Source organism: Castanea sativa, chromosome 10, assembly GCF_040712315.1.
Source record: "Castanea sativa cultivar Marrone di Chiusa Pesio chromosome 10, ASM4071231v1".
In the NCBI taxonomy this organism is placed as follows: domain Eukaryota; kingdom Viridiplantae; phylum Streptophyta; class Magnoliopsida; order Fagales; family Fagaceae; genus Castanea; species Castanea sativa.
The window spans coordinates 24,801,113-24,817,358 of record NC_134022.1 but is presented as its reverse complement, the minus strand read 5'-3'; the positions used below and the strand labels follow the sequence as shown (position 1 = coordinate 24,817,358).

The 16,246-nt window shown below is 31.8% G+C and overlaps 2 protein-coding genes across 3 annotated transcripts; both read right to left on the bottom strand.

The window, feature by feature from the left end:
• Positions 1–1,828: 1,828 nt before the first annotated feature.
• Positions 1,829–3,696, bottom strand: LOC142612272 (uncharacterized). The gene is made up of 3 exons (XM_075784386.1): positions 3,274–3,696; positions 3,109–3,159; positions 1,829–2,623 (listed from the first exon to the last, which is right to left on the bottom strand). Exons 1-3 carry the CDS (start codon positions 3,694–3,696, stop codon positions 1,829–1,831), a joined length of 1,269 nt encoding a protein of 422 aa, XP_075640501.1.
• Positions 3,697–10,770: 7,074 nt separating this feature from the next.
• On the bottom strand, positions 10,771–14,844 carry LOC142613188 (protein PEROXIN-4). Of its 2 annotated transcripts, none has more exons than XM_075785416.1 (6): positions 14,716–14,844; positions 13,877–13,926; positions 13,414–13,533; positions 13,215–13,343; positions 12,251–12,380; positions 10,771–11,108 (listed from the first exon to the last, which is right to left on the bottom strand). In XM_075785416.1, exons 2-6 carry the CDS (start codon positions 13,880–13,882, stop codon positions 11,020–11,022), a joined length of 474 nt encoding a protein of 157 aa, XP_075641531.1. In that variant the 5' UTR covers positions 13,883–13,926; positions 14,716–14,844; the 3' UTR covers positions 10,771–11,019. The 2 variants fall into 2 exon arrangements, with proteins under 2 accessions (XP_075641531.1, XP_075641530.1); XM_075785415.1 differs by having other exon boundaries at positions 13,877–13,915; positions 14,716–14,836.
• Between the last annotated feature and the right edge of the window lie 1,402 nt (positions 14,845–16,246).

Here is a 16,246-nt window from a genome sequence, read left to right as displayed (position 1 = left end):
ATACTATGTCAATGGTATTAAAATCCATTAAGTGTGAGATATGTAAGCAAAAATAACTAATTCACTAACAAATGAAAGACATTTTTTTTACACACATATTTCTCATTTATTGAATTTTGATACGGATGGCAAAGTATCATTTGATACAAAATATTTTTTTCCCTTGTTGACCTTGCCCACATGGCATGCTGCTCGCCCTTTTGACACTTTTATTCATTAGTAAATGAGATTGGGATGTTAAAATATTATCAATTAAAAAAAAAGTCATTTTTAATAGCCTTATAGTTCAATTGGTATTTTTGAATCAATGCTCACAACAAAAATATTTAGGATTTAAATATCTTTTTTCCAACTATCCCATTATCAAAAGAAAAAAAAAATGTTTTCAGGAGTGTTTTATTATTACTCATACTCAAATATGGACATTTCCTCTGAAATATATAAGGTGATTCAAATCACACATTTTACATCTATTATTTCACAGTTCTTGAATTGCCTCATTTCTCTTAAGTCATTTAATAATAAATAACAGAAATTTCTTATTTAAGATTAGTTAATCACATAAAAATCTAATTATATATACATATATATTATTTCTTTAGCAAAATTATTATTTAATTCATTCATTTTAATCTTTTTAATATTTAAATTAAATGCTTTAATAGTTTCAAAGCTGTATTGGACTATTTCTATGCATCTATACCTCTCCTTCTCTTTCCTAACTCAACCCAAATTTTCTCTTTTTTAAGAGAATCTAACCCAACTCAACATGATAAACAAAAAACAAAGTTTGAAATAATGAAGTACTCTTACTTTAATTGATTTTTTAAAGATATAATGATCTAGATATTTTGGCGACTTGATGATCAAGTACGATGCGTAATATATATATATATATATATATATATATATATATAGAGAGAGAGAGAGAGAGAGAGAGAGAGAGAGATCCCATTTAGAATTTAATGAAATTCTAAATTTTGTTCCACATGTTCCATTTAATTTTTAATTTTCTCCCAAGTGAATTATTAAGTGTAAAAATCAAAGAGTTTGAATCCAATTAAATTCTAAATTGTATTCCAATTGGAGTCCAATTTTCCGCCACATGTCCTTTTTTAAAAATTTTATGGCAAGTGAATTATTAGACGCAAAAGCCGCAGAATCTAAATCCGGTTATATGACAAACCATTACATATTTTAGAAATGTATGGTTTAAAAAAAGTGAGCTAAGAGCATTCTCATCAAAAATGCCATAAAATATAGCATTTAGCTTCTCAAAAAATTTACTTTATTCATTTTAACAACTCATTTTATAATACACCCAACATCAAAGGTTAATTTTATTATTTTACCACTTCATTTAAATATTCTTTTTTTATTTTTTCTTTATGTTTTATAAATTATTTCTTTAGGTTTTCAATTAACTACCATGTACCTGTTTGATTAAACAAATTTCTTTTTTAACATCTTGCTATTGTGGATAGCTAGAGATAGCAGCCGACTGTAGTTAGATGTCAAAATTTATAGCATATAACACCTTTAATGTAGTGTGTTTTTATAGAATTAGATGTTAAAAAATAGCATATTTAGCATTTGAAATCTTTGACGAGCAGGAACAGAACCAGGATTTGAACTTGGAGGGGGGGGCAAAGCTTAAAACAAAAAATTTTTTATGACAATAAAAAACTAACATTTATTTCATATTCAACAAAATACTACATATAAAGTAAGTGTTTCTTAAACATTTGATATTATAAAAATGTCAACAAAGTATAACATACAAAATAAGTGTTTTTTAAACATTTCAACACATTTATCAAAATGGATCTCAATGCTCTTTTAAGTCTCGAAAGTAGTCTATGATTGATTCTGTACCAAATTTTGCAGCAATCTCCTTCTTAATATACAAAATCATAGAGTCCATTATAAAATCATCTTCCATCTTGTTGCAAAGCCTATTCTTGATAATATTCATGGCTGAAAATGTTCGCTCTGTAGTTGCAGTAGAAACAAGAAGAGTAAGCACAAGTGTAATCACTTTATAAATATATGGGTAAAATAATGATTTTTGGGTTTTTACCAACCATTGGCACAACTCAAAAATACTTGATAGCTTCTTGAAGTCTGGATGCCGAACTACATTGTGCTCATAATGATCAACTTCTACTTTTAAAAGTGTCATTTTTTGATCTGTGAAGTCTTTCGGATAAAACTTGCTTACTAACAACAAAATGTCTATACTTCTAAAAGACTCACGTGCCTCTTTAGGATCAAGAGTTGAACTAAGATTAAGCAATTCCACCGCATGCTTACTAAACCAATGATTTAATTCTTGTAATATAGAATCTATTGCAGCATAAAAAATATCTACCCGATAATGATGCTCAATTGTGAAGTCATCTTGTTGATAACGAGTTAGACCTCCTCTCTCAACATAACAAGCATTCATATCTAGGACATCTCTGTCATGTACCTCACAAAATGATTTCACAGTGGTAAGTAAATTATCCAACTCTTCATCTCTGAATTTTTGAATAAGTGCTTTAGTGGATGAAACAAAATTCATCAAATTTAAAATGTCTTGAGACTGACATTGCAAAGCTTGACAAAGTGCATTAGTGATCTTCATAATTTCTTTCATGAGATGCAAAATGAACACAAATTCAAAAGAAATCATAGCATGATAACATGAGAATGCTGCTTCTTGTTGGATAGTATTTCCTTCCTTGATGATCTTAAGTAAAATTCCACATGTTGGACTAAATATATTTACCAAGCTAGAAATCGATCTCAAGTGAGAACCCTAACAAGTATCTCTAGCCCATTATAATGTGCTAATCTGATTAAGTCCTCTTCCAGTTTCCAGCTCACCAATTTCAACAAAATATGCAATTTGATCGGCATAAGCTTTTTTTAGTTGCTTAGTACGCTTGCATGAAGCACCAACAACATTGACAATAGAAGATAATCTATTAAAAAAACTTTGAACAAGAATAACTTCTTTTGATGCTACCACTAATGCTAATTGTAAGCAATGTGCAAAACAATGAATGTAGTAAGCATATGGACAATCATTTGAAACCAAAGCTTTTAATTCGTTCCACTCACCTCGCATATTGCTTGCACCATCGTATCCTTACCCTCGAATATCTTAAATATCTAGATTATGATGTGACAAGACAGAATATATTTCACTTTTAGGGTTAATGCCGTAGTATCGGGGACATGAACTACCCCAAAAAAAGGTTTCTGAAAAAAACCATCTTTGTTTACAAATCTTATAACCATAGCCATTTGCTCCTTCATTGACTCATCATGAGCTTCATCAACAATTAGGCAAAACTTTGCATCACCAATTTCTTCACGAATTGCCTTCTTCACCTTATTTGAAAATACATGTAAGATTTCCTTTTGGATTTTTGGTGATTTGTAAAAGGCATTTTTGGGAGCTTTCTCTATTGCTTTTGCAACATATTCATTATATGATACCACTAAATCCAATATTTCAAGAAAATTTCCATGATTAATTGAATTAGAACCTTCATCTCGTCCTCTAAAAGCAAGTCCTTGAAATGCAAGCACTTTGACAATATTAATTGAGGCCTTTAACCGCAATTGATTGCTTGCAATTTGATCAGAATTGAAATTTTCAAGTACCTTTTGTATGTGTTGAGACTGGTTCATCAAATCTGTCATGGCTTGCTTGGAAGCTCTATGAAAAGAGTTAGACTCTTACCCCATATGATTCAAAAAGGAACAATTATTTCCATCATTAACTTTCTTCCAATTTTGAAATCTGTCCTTAGTGAATACATGACTCTCAGAATTCCCAGTTGGCTTGTCAAAGAGAAAGCATAGTCGACAAAAAAGCAGCATCTTTACTAGGTGAATATTCAAGCCATGTACTAAATGACTTAATTGCAAACCATGAATGTTGAAATTTACGAGAATGACTTCCAAATTTAGTTTTCTTGTACTCATCTAGTTTAGGTTGGTATGGACCAAGCTTAATGTAAGCTCGTCGAATTTCATCCCGTTCATTAGCATCATATTCCCATCTTTGCTTACGCATTCTAAGATCACACACAAAACCTGTACTTTCGTCAATGGTGACATTTGGAACTTCTGTTTGGAGATTTTCATAAACTAGGACATCAACGCTAGAGGTTGGCAATCTTACATCATTAGCTATGACTTCAGAATTATTTAGATTTTTTCTTTTGAAAAAATTTAATATTGTAGTGGACTTACTCATGATCTACAAATCAAAAAAAAAATGTTTCATTATTTCCATATTTCATAGTTATATACACCAACTAAAAAAAGGGACTTCTCAACAACAACAAAAAAAATCTAAAACCAAAATAATCACAAACAGACAAGCACAAGTTTATATATATTACTAATATTAGCCACATCACACAAAGTGACAAAGACAAAGTTCACAAGTTCATATATATTACTAATACTAGCTTGTAACCCCATGCATATGCATTGATACATTTAAAGATATATAATAAGATACATAATATAAGTCATTTATATATGTAATTTAAATACTATTGATAGTCGTTTTTATATTTTGTTAACTCTTTGGAAAAAATTGTAAGTTATTAGGTAAAAAATGTAAATTGTTCTTTTTTTTTTTAAAATATATATATATATATATATATATATATATATATATATATATATATATTGTGAAACACTTTTTTTTTTTTTTAGAATTCATTTATTTTAAACTCTTTGGTTTTTGTACTTAATAACTCACTTGGATGAATCTTTATGATGTGGTCCCACATTTTATTCTAAATTTAAGAAATAAAACTATTTAAGAATAAATAATTTAGAACCCATGGCGCAAAATTGAAACTCTAATTTGAAATTCTAATTTGAGTTTCTCTCAGTTTCACCTATTATTATTATTATTAGCCACATCACACAAAGTGACAGAGACAAAGTTTTTTATAAAACCAAAACAATCATACCAAAGCCTTTGGTCAATTAGTCTCACAAAAAAGTCACTTATGACTTACCAAAGACTAGTCTCACAAATTCACAATCACAGTACTCACAAAACAATCACTACCAAAGACTAGTCTCACAAATTCACGATCACAATTTAGTACTCATGTCCTACTGTCCTAGTGGTCCCACTTTATGTCTTTATAGATAAAACCAAAACAAAACAAAAAAAGTTACAAACACTGAAGGCCTGTTTGATACGTGTGTTTAAACAACAGTTTTTAGTTTTTTTGAAAATACGTGTAGGTGAAAAAGTGTGTGAAAATACGTGTAATATTATTTAAAAGCTGAAAACATGTGTTTAAGTTGATGTACCAAACATGCCTTGAAACACAGGTGACCTGTCCACGCAAAAAGCCACAATTACACAATAGTCAATACAAAGCCACAAACTTGTCTAAGGTCCACACAACACACCAATCCATAAAAAGCCACAACTCACAAACACAACACACCACAGTTCATAAAAAAACACAGAGGGCAAAGGGTTAAGGTAGAGCAATTTAGCAAAGACAAAAAAAAAACCCAAAAAAAAAAAACCTAAAACAAAACAAAAATATGAACTTGAGAGAGGAGAGAAATTTCTTATATTTACTGGACTTGTGTATGACTGTGATCAAGGATCTGAGGAGCAGCAGCAGCAGCAACACCAAATCTGATCTGAGGAAAAGAATAGCAGCAACAGTGATGGAGGCGTTGATGAGGTTGAGAGGAGGAAGAGTGAGGTTAGGGTAAAAATTTGGGAATTGTAATTTAGGTTTTCAGTCCATATTTATTTTTTATTTTGTAGTTTTTAGCTTGTCGTTTTTTTTTTTTTTCCAGATTGCATTTGTATACCAGTTTTTTTTATATTAATTGGTGGGCTATTAGGACAAAAATTTAAAATTTCAACACACACACACATATATATATACTAGCTATTTTTTGGTGTGGGGGGGGGGGGGGGGCAATGGCCCCCTGCCCTACTGTAGGTCCATTCCTTTTGACGACAATGCTCTAATACTCTGTATAATTTGAATTTTTTCTAAAACATATATATAATTTGAACTATATAATTGTGATTAGTTTTAATAGTATCCGTATATATGCACAGGGTTACACATTAGTATATTTGAATCACGTGTACAGAAAAATATTGGGTTTTTTTGTACAACGACAGACAACCCATGTTTGAACCCAAAAACAATGTTTATTCAGCCAAAAAAAAAAAAAAAAACCAAATGTTTGAACACAAAACCAAACACGTCGCGTAAGGTAAAACCACAAAAAAAAATTAAAAAAAATAAATAAATAAATTTGAGAGGTTAAGTCATAAGTGGTTGGTACCTAAGGCTGCCACTGAAATTTAAGAAGTTCGATACTTTTTCCCAGCACCAAAAAAAAAAAAAAAAAATAGTAGTTCGTTACTTTCATTGAAAAGTTTTCAAGGACAAAAACTGAAAAAAGTATGCACGTATTCACAATCAAACTCACCACTTCCCCACTCGCCGGCTACCTACAAAAACCATCGGTAGTAAAAAAAAGCTATTTGAAAAAACTACCTTAGATTGATATCAAGAATCAAGATCAGGTGCAACTGATACAATAGCTATGAATGGATAAGATTTAAAGTTAGAAAAAATAATTTTAATTTTCAATCATTGAATTAAAAAAAATGTTGTGAGAGAGAGGTTAATTGCACACCAAATCTTAACCCGATATAACATTCTTAAGAATACTGCCATTTTTATATAGACTAAAGAAATAGAGATTTGTACTTTGATTTGTTTGAAATTGAAATTTTATTGTCCGATGATTGATGTCACATTAATAATATAATAAATAAAAATATTAATTATTTTTTTATCCATATTTTAAAAGTTAACTCATCAGAAATAGGAGCAATATAAACAATGTGATTCACGTTTAACAAGCCATGAGAAATGAAAATTGAAATTTGAGAATTGCAACCTTCTAAGAATTCATATAATTTCAATAAAATATTATTATGTCAAGTTCAATGGGACTCAAACTTAATACTTGGCAGCGGCAAAATCTTTTGGCATTATTTTGTGGGCCCAACTTACGGCCCATTTGAATTGAGGGGAGAAAGAAAGGGAGTAGAGTAGAGTAGAGTTAACTGAAAATAGGATAATTATAAGTCAAGTTTACTCTACTCTCTCTCCCCCTCCCCCCATGCAATCCAAACGAACCATTAGTATTCAAAATGTGGGCTCATTCCGCTGCAAAAATTCCCGAGTTTAGCCTTTAAGAAAATGTCCAAAAAATTCTTCAATTTCGTCTTCTATTTTTTGCCATTAGGGAATGTAAAAATCACTCATTGACTCTTCTTTTCTTTTTTTTGGGGGGGAGGGAGAAACACTCATTGGCCTTAAGTATATTACAAATCCACTTGATATCAAATCAATAATAGATTGCCAAGACTCCCACACATGGTTCTTTTTTTTTTTCTTTTTTCTTTTTTGGTTTTTCACTTGAATTACATAGGTGTGGATATATATGTGTGTGTTTCTCAAAAAAAAAAAAATACATAGGTGCCGATGTCTTTTCACTTGAATCGTCACTTAGTATAAACAAAGAGAGCAGAAACTTGATCAAATTAAATCTTTAGATGCGAACCAGCTCTTACCTTATTAGTGTCATACAAACAACATCCCTCCATTCAAACAGGGTCCTCAATTGACCCTCAAAAAAAAAAAAGGGTCCTCAATTTGTCACATTTCAGCCATATTTCTTAACTATTTTCATGGATGCTCTTAGAGAATACGTTCACATTCACATGGTTGGATTCCATCTAGTGTGTAATTGCAACTAAAACACACCACCCGAAACGGGCTATGGATCCATTAAGAGCATTGTGCTCAACCTCCAAAATTGCAGCTAGCACTATCTAGTATCTACACCTAAGGATGAACCTAGAGCTATAGTTCTCTATAATAGTTTCATGCTGCTCAAACTCAAATGCTCCTAGACTTGGCTTTAAGCCCAACCCCAGGGCGGCTGAACCTATAGGCCATTTAGGCCACCGCCTAAGGCTCCCACTTGTAAGAAGGTCCCCAATAGTACTAATATATTATATAATGTTGCTTTCTTATCTAAAAATAAAAAAAAAAAAAAAAAAAGTAAAGCCCGCCCAAAAGATTTAAGGCCCCACCCAAGTTATTCTAACCGTTTTTCACAAAGCAAAAAAATTGAAATAACATGAAATCCAATCAAATCAACAAATCTTTAGCTTTCTCAAAAGAAGAAGAAAAAAAAAAACCACATCCAAGCATCCTCTAGATCAAACATTTGTACCACATTTCATTAAGAAAACCCATGTTTATTACTTGAAACGTAGAGAGGGAGAGAAAAAAGAGACACTGATATTCTCAATATACAAGTAACAAAATGCAAAAGAAAAGATAACAAAAGGCAAAAAAAATAAAGAAGAAAAAAAAAAAAAAACACTCACTCTCTCCATCTTGATTCTAAAAAAAACACTCTTTTTAGTTGGCTTACTCATCAATTGTTGTTGGCAATAGACTTGGTGTGTTCATAGATCTTCATTCCAGGTTCTTTTTTGTTTTTTCTTCTCTTTGCCTCTTTGGTCTTCTTCATAGAATTATCTTTGCTGCTGGGTTTTCATTCACCTTTTTGGCTTAATTTTTGTTGTACTCTTTACTCCTTTTTGTTTTTACTCTTAAATCTTGATTTCTTTAGTATTTTCTAGAAGACTATGGAATGAAACCTACTTAAAGCATTGATCCTAGTCCTACACTTTTTGTTTTTAATTAGATTTAGTGGCATGGATAGATGGTGGGCTGGTCTTAGTGGATCAAGTTTAGTATTTTCTAGAAGACTATAGAATGGAACCCACTTAAAGCATGGATCCTAGTCCTACACAGTTTTTTTTTTTTTTTAAATCAGATTTAGTGGTATAGATGGATAGTGGGCTGGTTTTAGTGGATCAAGTTTAGTCCTACACATTTTTCTCAAAAAAAAAAAAAGGTTTACTGCTACAATCCTACACAAAAAAGAGTATTGATAACAAAATTATAAATTTAGAATAATTTACTTTGTATTAATATTAACTTTAATTTATTTGTGCAGGTTTAAAGTGTAAAGTGATCATATTAAGTAAAGCTGCAATTGTACTTTTGATAAACTAGGTACTATTGTTTTATACATTAAATTTATATTATTCTAGTTAATTTTTTTTTTATTATAGATTGTGTTTCATTTATTTATAAATATTTTTTAATTACAAATATCTACTAGAAAAATATCCATTTGGATATGAAAAACTAAAAAACTATAAAATAAAAATAAAAAAAGACAGAGAAGAACTAACTGAATCTCAAAAAGGAGCTATGGACAAATTTATTACTAGTAAAAAACAAAATCTTGAATGTTTTCTCACACATGAAACTTATTCCGATATTAATGGCTTAGATTTATTTTCAGAACTAAAAGTTTTAAAAGAAGTTTTGCAAATAAATGAAAACTCTCCAATTAATGTACTAAATTATATAAAAAGGCTAGACTCTTTTCCAAATGCATGTATTCCTTTCAGAATATTACTAACTATACTTGTTACAGTTACATCCGTAGAAAGAAGTTTTTCAAAATTAAAATTAATAAAATCTCATTTAAGAACAACTATGTCCCAAAAAAGATTAAATGGATTAGTCATATTATCAATGGAAAGGAAATGTTAGCGGAGCTTGAATGCAAAAACTTAATTAGCAATTTTAACTCTCAAAAAATAAGAAAATTAAATTTTAATTAAAAAATATATATAAATTTATAACTAAATATAATAAAAGATCCCGTTTAAAGTTTTTGCCTAGGCCCCAAATTCATTAAGCCCGCCCAACCCTTTGATGTATTCTCAATTGGCTTTATATCTAATCCCATAGTCTAAGGATCTTCTAAATTCTCCATTGACTTCACCAAGTCTAGGGGCATATCCTGTCACTATTTAGCTGCATCACAATATTACTTCTCAGACGTATTACGTATATATCTTCTTTTACCATTATACAGTATACACTGTTTGCTCAAGCAATTGCAACCTATCAGTCACAAACTCAATGTATAGAAGCTAGAACCGATTTTCCTCATAAAGTTATGTTAGCTAAAAGATCCCTTAGTCATTCTGCTTCCCTATTTGCGTAGTCTAGAGCAATGAACTATTGACTCTATAGTTGATTGGGTTTTACAAGTCTGTCTGCCAAAGAAACAATGTATCTATTGGTGGAAATTGTTGGTCACTATCAAAAATTTAGTTAGCAATCACAATAACCTTCAAATAAGATAGCAGGATTGCCAGAATAACATATACCAAGAATCATAATCTACCCTATGCATTTCAATACTCTAGATGATGCATTCCAATGATTGCTGTCAGGATTGTTAGTATAAATGTATATTCGCTTAGACTGATGAACTGTATAGGATGTTAGGTCAGTTATAGTTTAATAGATTTAATAAACGGGAAAGGCTTCCATCTAGAGCATTGGACACAAGCCAAATCCATAATAAACTACATACGATCCTCACATTTTCATGTTGAAAAAAACTTTCACCTATCTTTTTTTGAAAGATGTAAACTGGGATCGTATAGTATTTTTACGGGTATGACTTCTGTTGAGTGCTCCTATAAATTGGATGAGACATTGGACCGACATGTATCACGTCTGTCACCTACAGTGTACAAGTTCACTCAGGATGCTAAACCCTGTTTATACTGGCTCACAGTCCTTGTATCCAAATTTTTGCAATATATATTCTCTACAAAATATTGCTGTGACAAAATCCGACCACCCGTTTTGGAGATTTTCATACCCAAGAGAACATTCACTTGTAAGCATATTACATTATTACATGTACTACGAAAAAGAAAAATAACAAGAAACAGTTGCCGTCTGCATCAATTGCATTTAAGGTTTCTTTGCACAATAGAAGCAACACTACACTTAATGCTATGAGAACGACCAGCACTTGAGCAATTCAGCCTTTCTTAGGCATGGCTGCCAGCCTAGTATACATCTTTGCCATGGACTGGAATCCTCTAATATCCCCAGAGCGTAAAAGATTACCTGGCCCAAGCAAATATAATCCAATTGAAATAAAAACCATAAGTGAGTAATACCGCAAAGTTAAATGAAGAATGCCAAACCAACAAAATATTTTCTGCACTGTCTTGGTCGAAATAACCCAAGTGAGAAAAGTAATCAGATCTACTCATCTACACATCAAAATCACAAGAAAAAATATCCCCATATAACTGAATTCTGAATCTCTGATGCACCGCTACAAGCTTAAATTGCATCTTCTATTTACCTCTCTCTCTCTCTCATGACATGGAACCTCACCAAGACAAGACCCTTTGAATTCACTCCTGGGGAGTAAACCACGGATACACGACCCCCACCCACCAAAACTGTGTATATTGGGTAATCCAGGGAAACTTCTAGTGAGGATCAAACATCTTAGGCTATGTGGTTTTTCCCCCTTAGTTGGGGGGGGGGGGGGGGGGGGGTTGTGGAATTGCCATGTAAAACAAAAAAGGCCAATGGAAACTGGAAACTGTTATCCTAAAAGATATTGAATTTTTTCATATAAAATAACCAAAGTGGGGAAAGAAATTGCATTCATTTTCTTAATAACCAAATGGCAAAAGAAATGGCATTCACACGTCAAAATCACAAATAAAACTATCATGTGATCACACATTACTTGATGACTTGCACCGTACATAATTTCTCAGGCTCTACAAGGGAATATGCTATCCTGGAATATATTGCATGTGAATTTGACAGGACTTCAAATCCATGAAAACAAATCAGAGGCAAGTACTGCTAATAACAATTCCACATCCTATTCAGTATTCAGAATAACCAGACCCTCCCCACTCCCTTCTTTTTCTCCCCTTAAAAAAAAATCAAATCAACTTCCTCCACCCTACTACGTCCCAGCTACCTCAAGACTGCTGGACAAGTATTTCAATCTTTGATAAATGGACCCCTCCACCCCCCACCCAAAAAAACATCACTCTTTTGGTTCTAAGCAACTAAAAACTCAATCCACCAACCATTGCAGGTTTAAAAATCTTAAGCACACCTCTTCATCCATTTAAAAAAGGATTAGAAAAGGGCACTTCATAACCTCTTGACATTTTAGAATCTGATAGTTTCATTTAAAGAAATGTGAGAATAACACATAAATTACAGAAATCTACCTGAATCACAATTAAGTGGACTGTCAGGTTCCGGGTGGGCCATCAAAGCAATTATAGCCCGACAAACAGATTGGAGTGTCCAAGCTGGGCTCCATGCATTTTTCAAGATATCAAGGCAAATCTCTCCTGTCTGCAGGAGAAACACATTATATAACATAAATGACATTCAATTACTTATAGAAAAAATTAACACTCAGTTAACCATTTTAGAAACATTGTTTTAAAATAAATATTCAGCATCTGTTATTACCTTTTGATGCTAACAGCTCACCAAAAGCTGAGACTAGTTCAAATTCACCAATCAGTAGGCCAATTTGGGTTTTAGATAGACCTCAACTCTATCTTTTGTAAAATTAAAATATATTACAGATCAATAGTATTGAGTGAGATTTTTTCACCTATCAGCTGAACATAAACTGTTAATTTGGTTTTAACTGAATTTGTTTCCAGGAATTAAAGGTGATTATCCTCACATCACTTCGCCAATATTCCACATCCAACATTCACTCAACACCAAATTCATTCATTCAACAATGAAGTCCTAAACTTTGCATATTTCAAAATTTTAACTATTTTTAAACCTCTGACACTGTACACTGAAACTTTTGGTAATTCAACAAAATAAGTCATAGCCATGCTCAGAACCTCACAAGCACTTTAGCATTGACTGGTAACAGTCTTCTCTGTGTGGTAATCACACGTCCACAAGCTTGAAACCCTATTTTTAGCATCTTTCCAGGGCCTTTTAGGCACATGGAAAAGCTATCAAAATTCATACATGAATGCAACTTTAAATGAAGCATTCATGCATACAAAGGATCAATACCACTGTTTCTCCATTGTACATTTTGTCTTCCCATTGTGTTTACAGCGTAAAGGAACCTTCTACAATACAAGTTCATATGCATGCAAGTACCTATGTATACTGAAGTTATTGTGAGAGGTATCATACAAAAAATCATACCTTAAAATGAACGTTTGGATGGAAAATTTTTGTTAAGAACCTCACTTGAGGAGGTTGCAAAGGATACTGCTCAGGAACAGCAAAAGCAAGCTGGAAGACACCACCCTCATAAGGAGTCTCTGATGGTCCCTGAACAAAGAAAATCAATCAAGCAACAACATGGTACACCAGATTTAAAGGAATAAAAAACCGAGCATACCTTGATAAGAGCAGTCCATTTGAATATATTTGAATCATCACAAGCTAATTGAATATCTGGATCAGCTGTTTTCTCCCGCTGCACCTCTTTGTATTCCTTGAAAAGCCTTGCCCTTGATGCCTGAAGACAACACAATCCATAATAAAGGTTCCTGCATATGAGGAAAAGACCTAAACCATACAACAAATCTGTTTAACAGACATACTAGTCTAGATCCATATCTCCTACAGGTTCATGTAGAGTGCAACTGTGCTGCTCAACTAGGTACATGTCTTATATCAAAATCAATGTTTCAACTATCAAAATCTAATCTAGATAATGCATAACAACAAAAAGAATAACAAACAACTACTGGTTATGACTTCAATATCACCACCTATCAATCAAGATATATAACACTTACACATGCCCACCAAAACAGACAACATAAAAAAGAAATCTAATCTGATTTAAAGCAACTAACCTGCATTGTGTGTCCTTCTCTATAAAATTTGCGTCAAATCTGAAATGTAACTGTAACCGTGTCAGTATATGATAGAAAATTAATGAGATGGCAATTTGTAACACACAACAAAATTAGGTAGTTCAGCTATTTGCTAGTCTTTTGCACAGATTAGAGTAGCAGCCTAGGAAGCACGGACACGGGTACATGTACAGCACAGCGATTAGAGCAGTTTCTAATAAATTATAACATAGACATAGTGGGTACAACACCAGTATGTCACGGACACAACACCAGTACAGCACCCCAAATGAAGTATCCATGCTTCCTAGGTAGCAGCCATTGTTGTGCATAATCCGTTATGAATAAACTATAGAGTCCATTTATAAATAACGCACAAACAATGTTATCTTTTCCATGGCAATATAAATTCAAGCCTATCTAAGGAACTATACCTAAGTTTTAGCCACAGACTAAAATGAATTATCAATGTACTTATGAGACTTCTATCAAAAAAAGAAAAAGAAAAGTGCTTATGAGACAATCTTAACAGTTAACACCACACCCACAAATCACAGCAACAAAAACCTTCTTCCAGTCGCTTAGAAACAAATTTGTGTGTTGGGGATCACTTTTTTTAACCTTAAAAATTTGTCATCAGCTAGGACTGAAATAAAAACAAATTTAGACCCAATTCGATTTCTAGTTCTAAACAACAACAACAATAATAACAGAAAACTTGGTGCTTTTAAGAGGGAAATTGAACCAAACAAGAATAAGATGGAAAATCTACACAACAAAGTCATAATATACAGCGGATCCATCAAAAGTAATATGAGAGAGACAGATAGAAGACTTACCAATTGAAGTAATCTAAGAGCGAGCGAGAGAGAGAGACAGAGAGACAGAGAGGCTTTCGAGATTCGTGAGATAAAGCCCCAATGCGCTTCCTCGTGGTGAATAATTTTGATTACGTGTTGCTGTTGCACGCTTTTTGATATATATCATAAATTCTTTCTTTTTTTGGCTTTTATTCTTTTTCTTTTTACACCGTTGTAAATTTAATTTGATAGAGGCGAATTTGATTTTCCAAAAAAAAATTAAAAGTATATTTGGTAACGGCTTTTTTTCTTTATTTTCTGTTTTTAAAATTTATTTTTTATTTTTGAGTCTAAAAAACTTGCTTGGTAACTTAAAATGGACAGAAAATAAAAATTGTTCTCAAAACTTAATTTATGAAGGAAATTGAAAATATACAAAAGATCGTTTTCAATTTCTAATTTTCAAAAGTTAATGAAAACACATATTTAATTAAATGAATTTGTCTCATTTAATGAGTTAGTATTAGAGTTCATATCCTAGTAACAACATATTTTAGTATTTTTTATTTTTTTCTTCAAAAAACTAGCTTTTTAATTTCAACTAACTAAACATGTTTTTTATTTCAAAAATACAAGAATTTTTTTTTTTTTATAATCCTAAAAAAAAAGTTTTTGAAAGTAAAAAAAAAACAAAAAAAAAAACGGTTACCAAACATAACCAATGTTTAGATGGTTTTTTTTTTTTTTTATGAAAGGGTGGTTTTATTTCATTGTTATATTAGTTGGGTTTAAAATACATTAAATTTAAATTATGCATAAATATTATTAAAAAAAACATAAACATCATTTTTGAATTTGTGATGTGTTTTTCAAGGTTGAATTCGTGAATTTTTTTAACATGTATTTTTCCTTGAGTAAACATGTTGGCATGTCCTTGGAAAAAGTGCATTGTAATTTATAACAAATAATTAAGTGTTTATTTTTTTTATTAAAAAATTGTGTAATATCCTTTAATTTATGGATACATATAGCATACAACTTTTTTTTTTTCTCTTTTTGCAATTTCGTTGATATGGTAAAAATAATTTGTTTTTCAATAAAGACTCAGCGATTTTTTTTTTTTGTTGTTGAGAAACTAGACCCGTGTGGTGGGCCTTTTGTGTTGTTGGGCTTTGATCTCTTCTGTTGTACCACGACCCGTGATTCCGAGGTAGGAGAGTTGGGGCGGGCCTAGTATAGACGCGTCTTAGCAGGAGTATTGAGTGGATGACGTGCCCACAGCAGAAGCAACTGTTACAAATATTAGAGTAGAAAATACAACATTGACAGAATAACTATAACATTTGGCAAATAATATTAACACCTAAATAAAGGGACAAAGAAATCTAACAAAGTTATGGCAGAACAATACAACTGTGAATAACAATGTTACAGCAAACAATTCAATAACAAAGTAACAGGTTAATCGTTTATCAATCACAAAAGTAAAACCCGTATGCCATAGGAATAAGCTTAGATTCTCAGCAAACACAAGTCTAAAAAGGGAACCGATCTCCAATGTGAGTAACCT

What these genes read in the sequence shown, in the direction of transcription:
- LOC142613188 (XM_075785416.1), bottom strand. An exon ending in AATGGACTGCTCTTATCAAG is followed by an intron (nt 13,344 to 13,413) that starts GTATGCTCGGTT and finishes TTCTTTGTTCAG; the next exon opens with GGACCATCAGAGACTCCTTA. An exon ending in TCCACTTAATTGTGATTCAG is followed by an intron (nt 11,109 to 12,250) that starts GTAGATTTCTGT and finishes TGCTTGGGCCAG; the next exon opens with GTAATCTTTTACGCTCTGGG.
- LOC142612272 (XM_075784386.1), bottom strand. Translation starts at nt 3,696, where the DNA reads ATGACAGATTTGATGAACCAGTCTCAACACATACAAAAGGTACTTGAA. An exon ending in TGGCTATGGTTATAAGATTT is followed by an intron (nt 3,160 to 3,273) that starts GTAAACAAAGAT and finishes ATCATAATCTAG; the next exon opens with ATATTTAAGATATTCGAGGG. An exon ending in TGGTGCAAGCAATATGCGAG is followed by an intron (nt 2,624 to 3,108) that starts GTGAGTGGAACG and finishes GAAATTATGAAG; the next exon opens with ATCACTAATGCACTTTGTCA.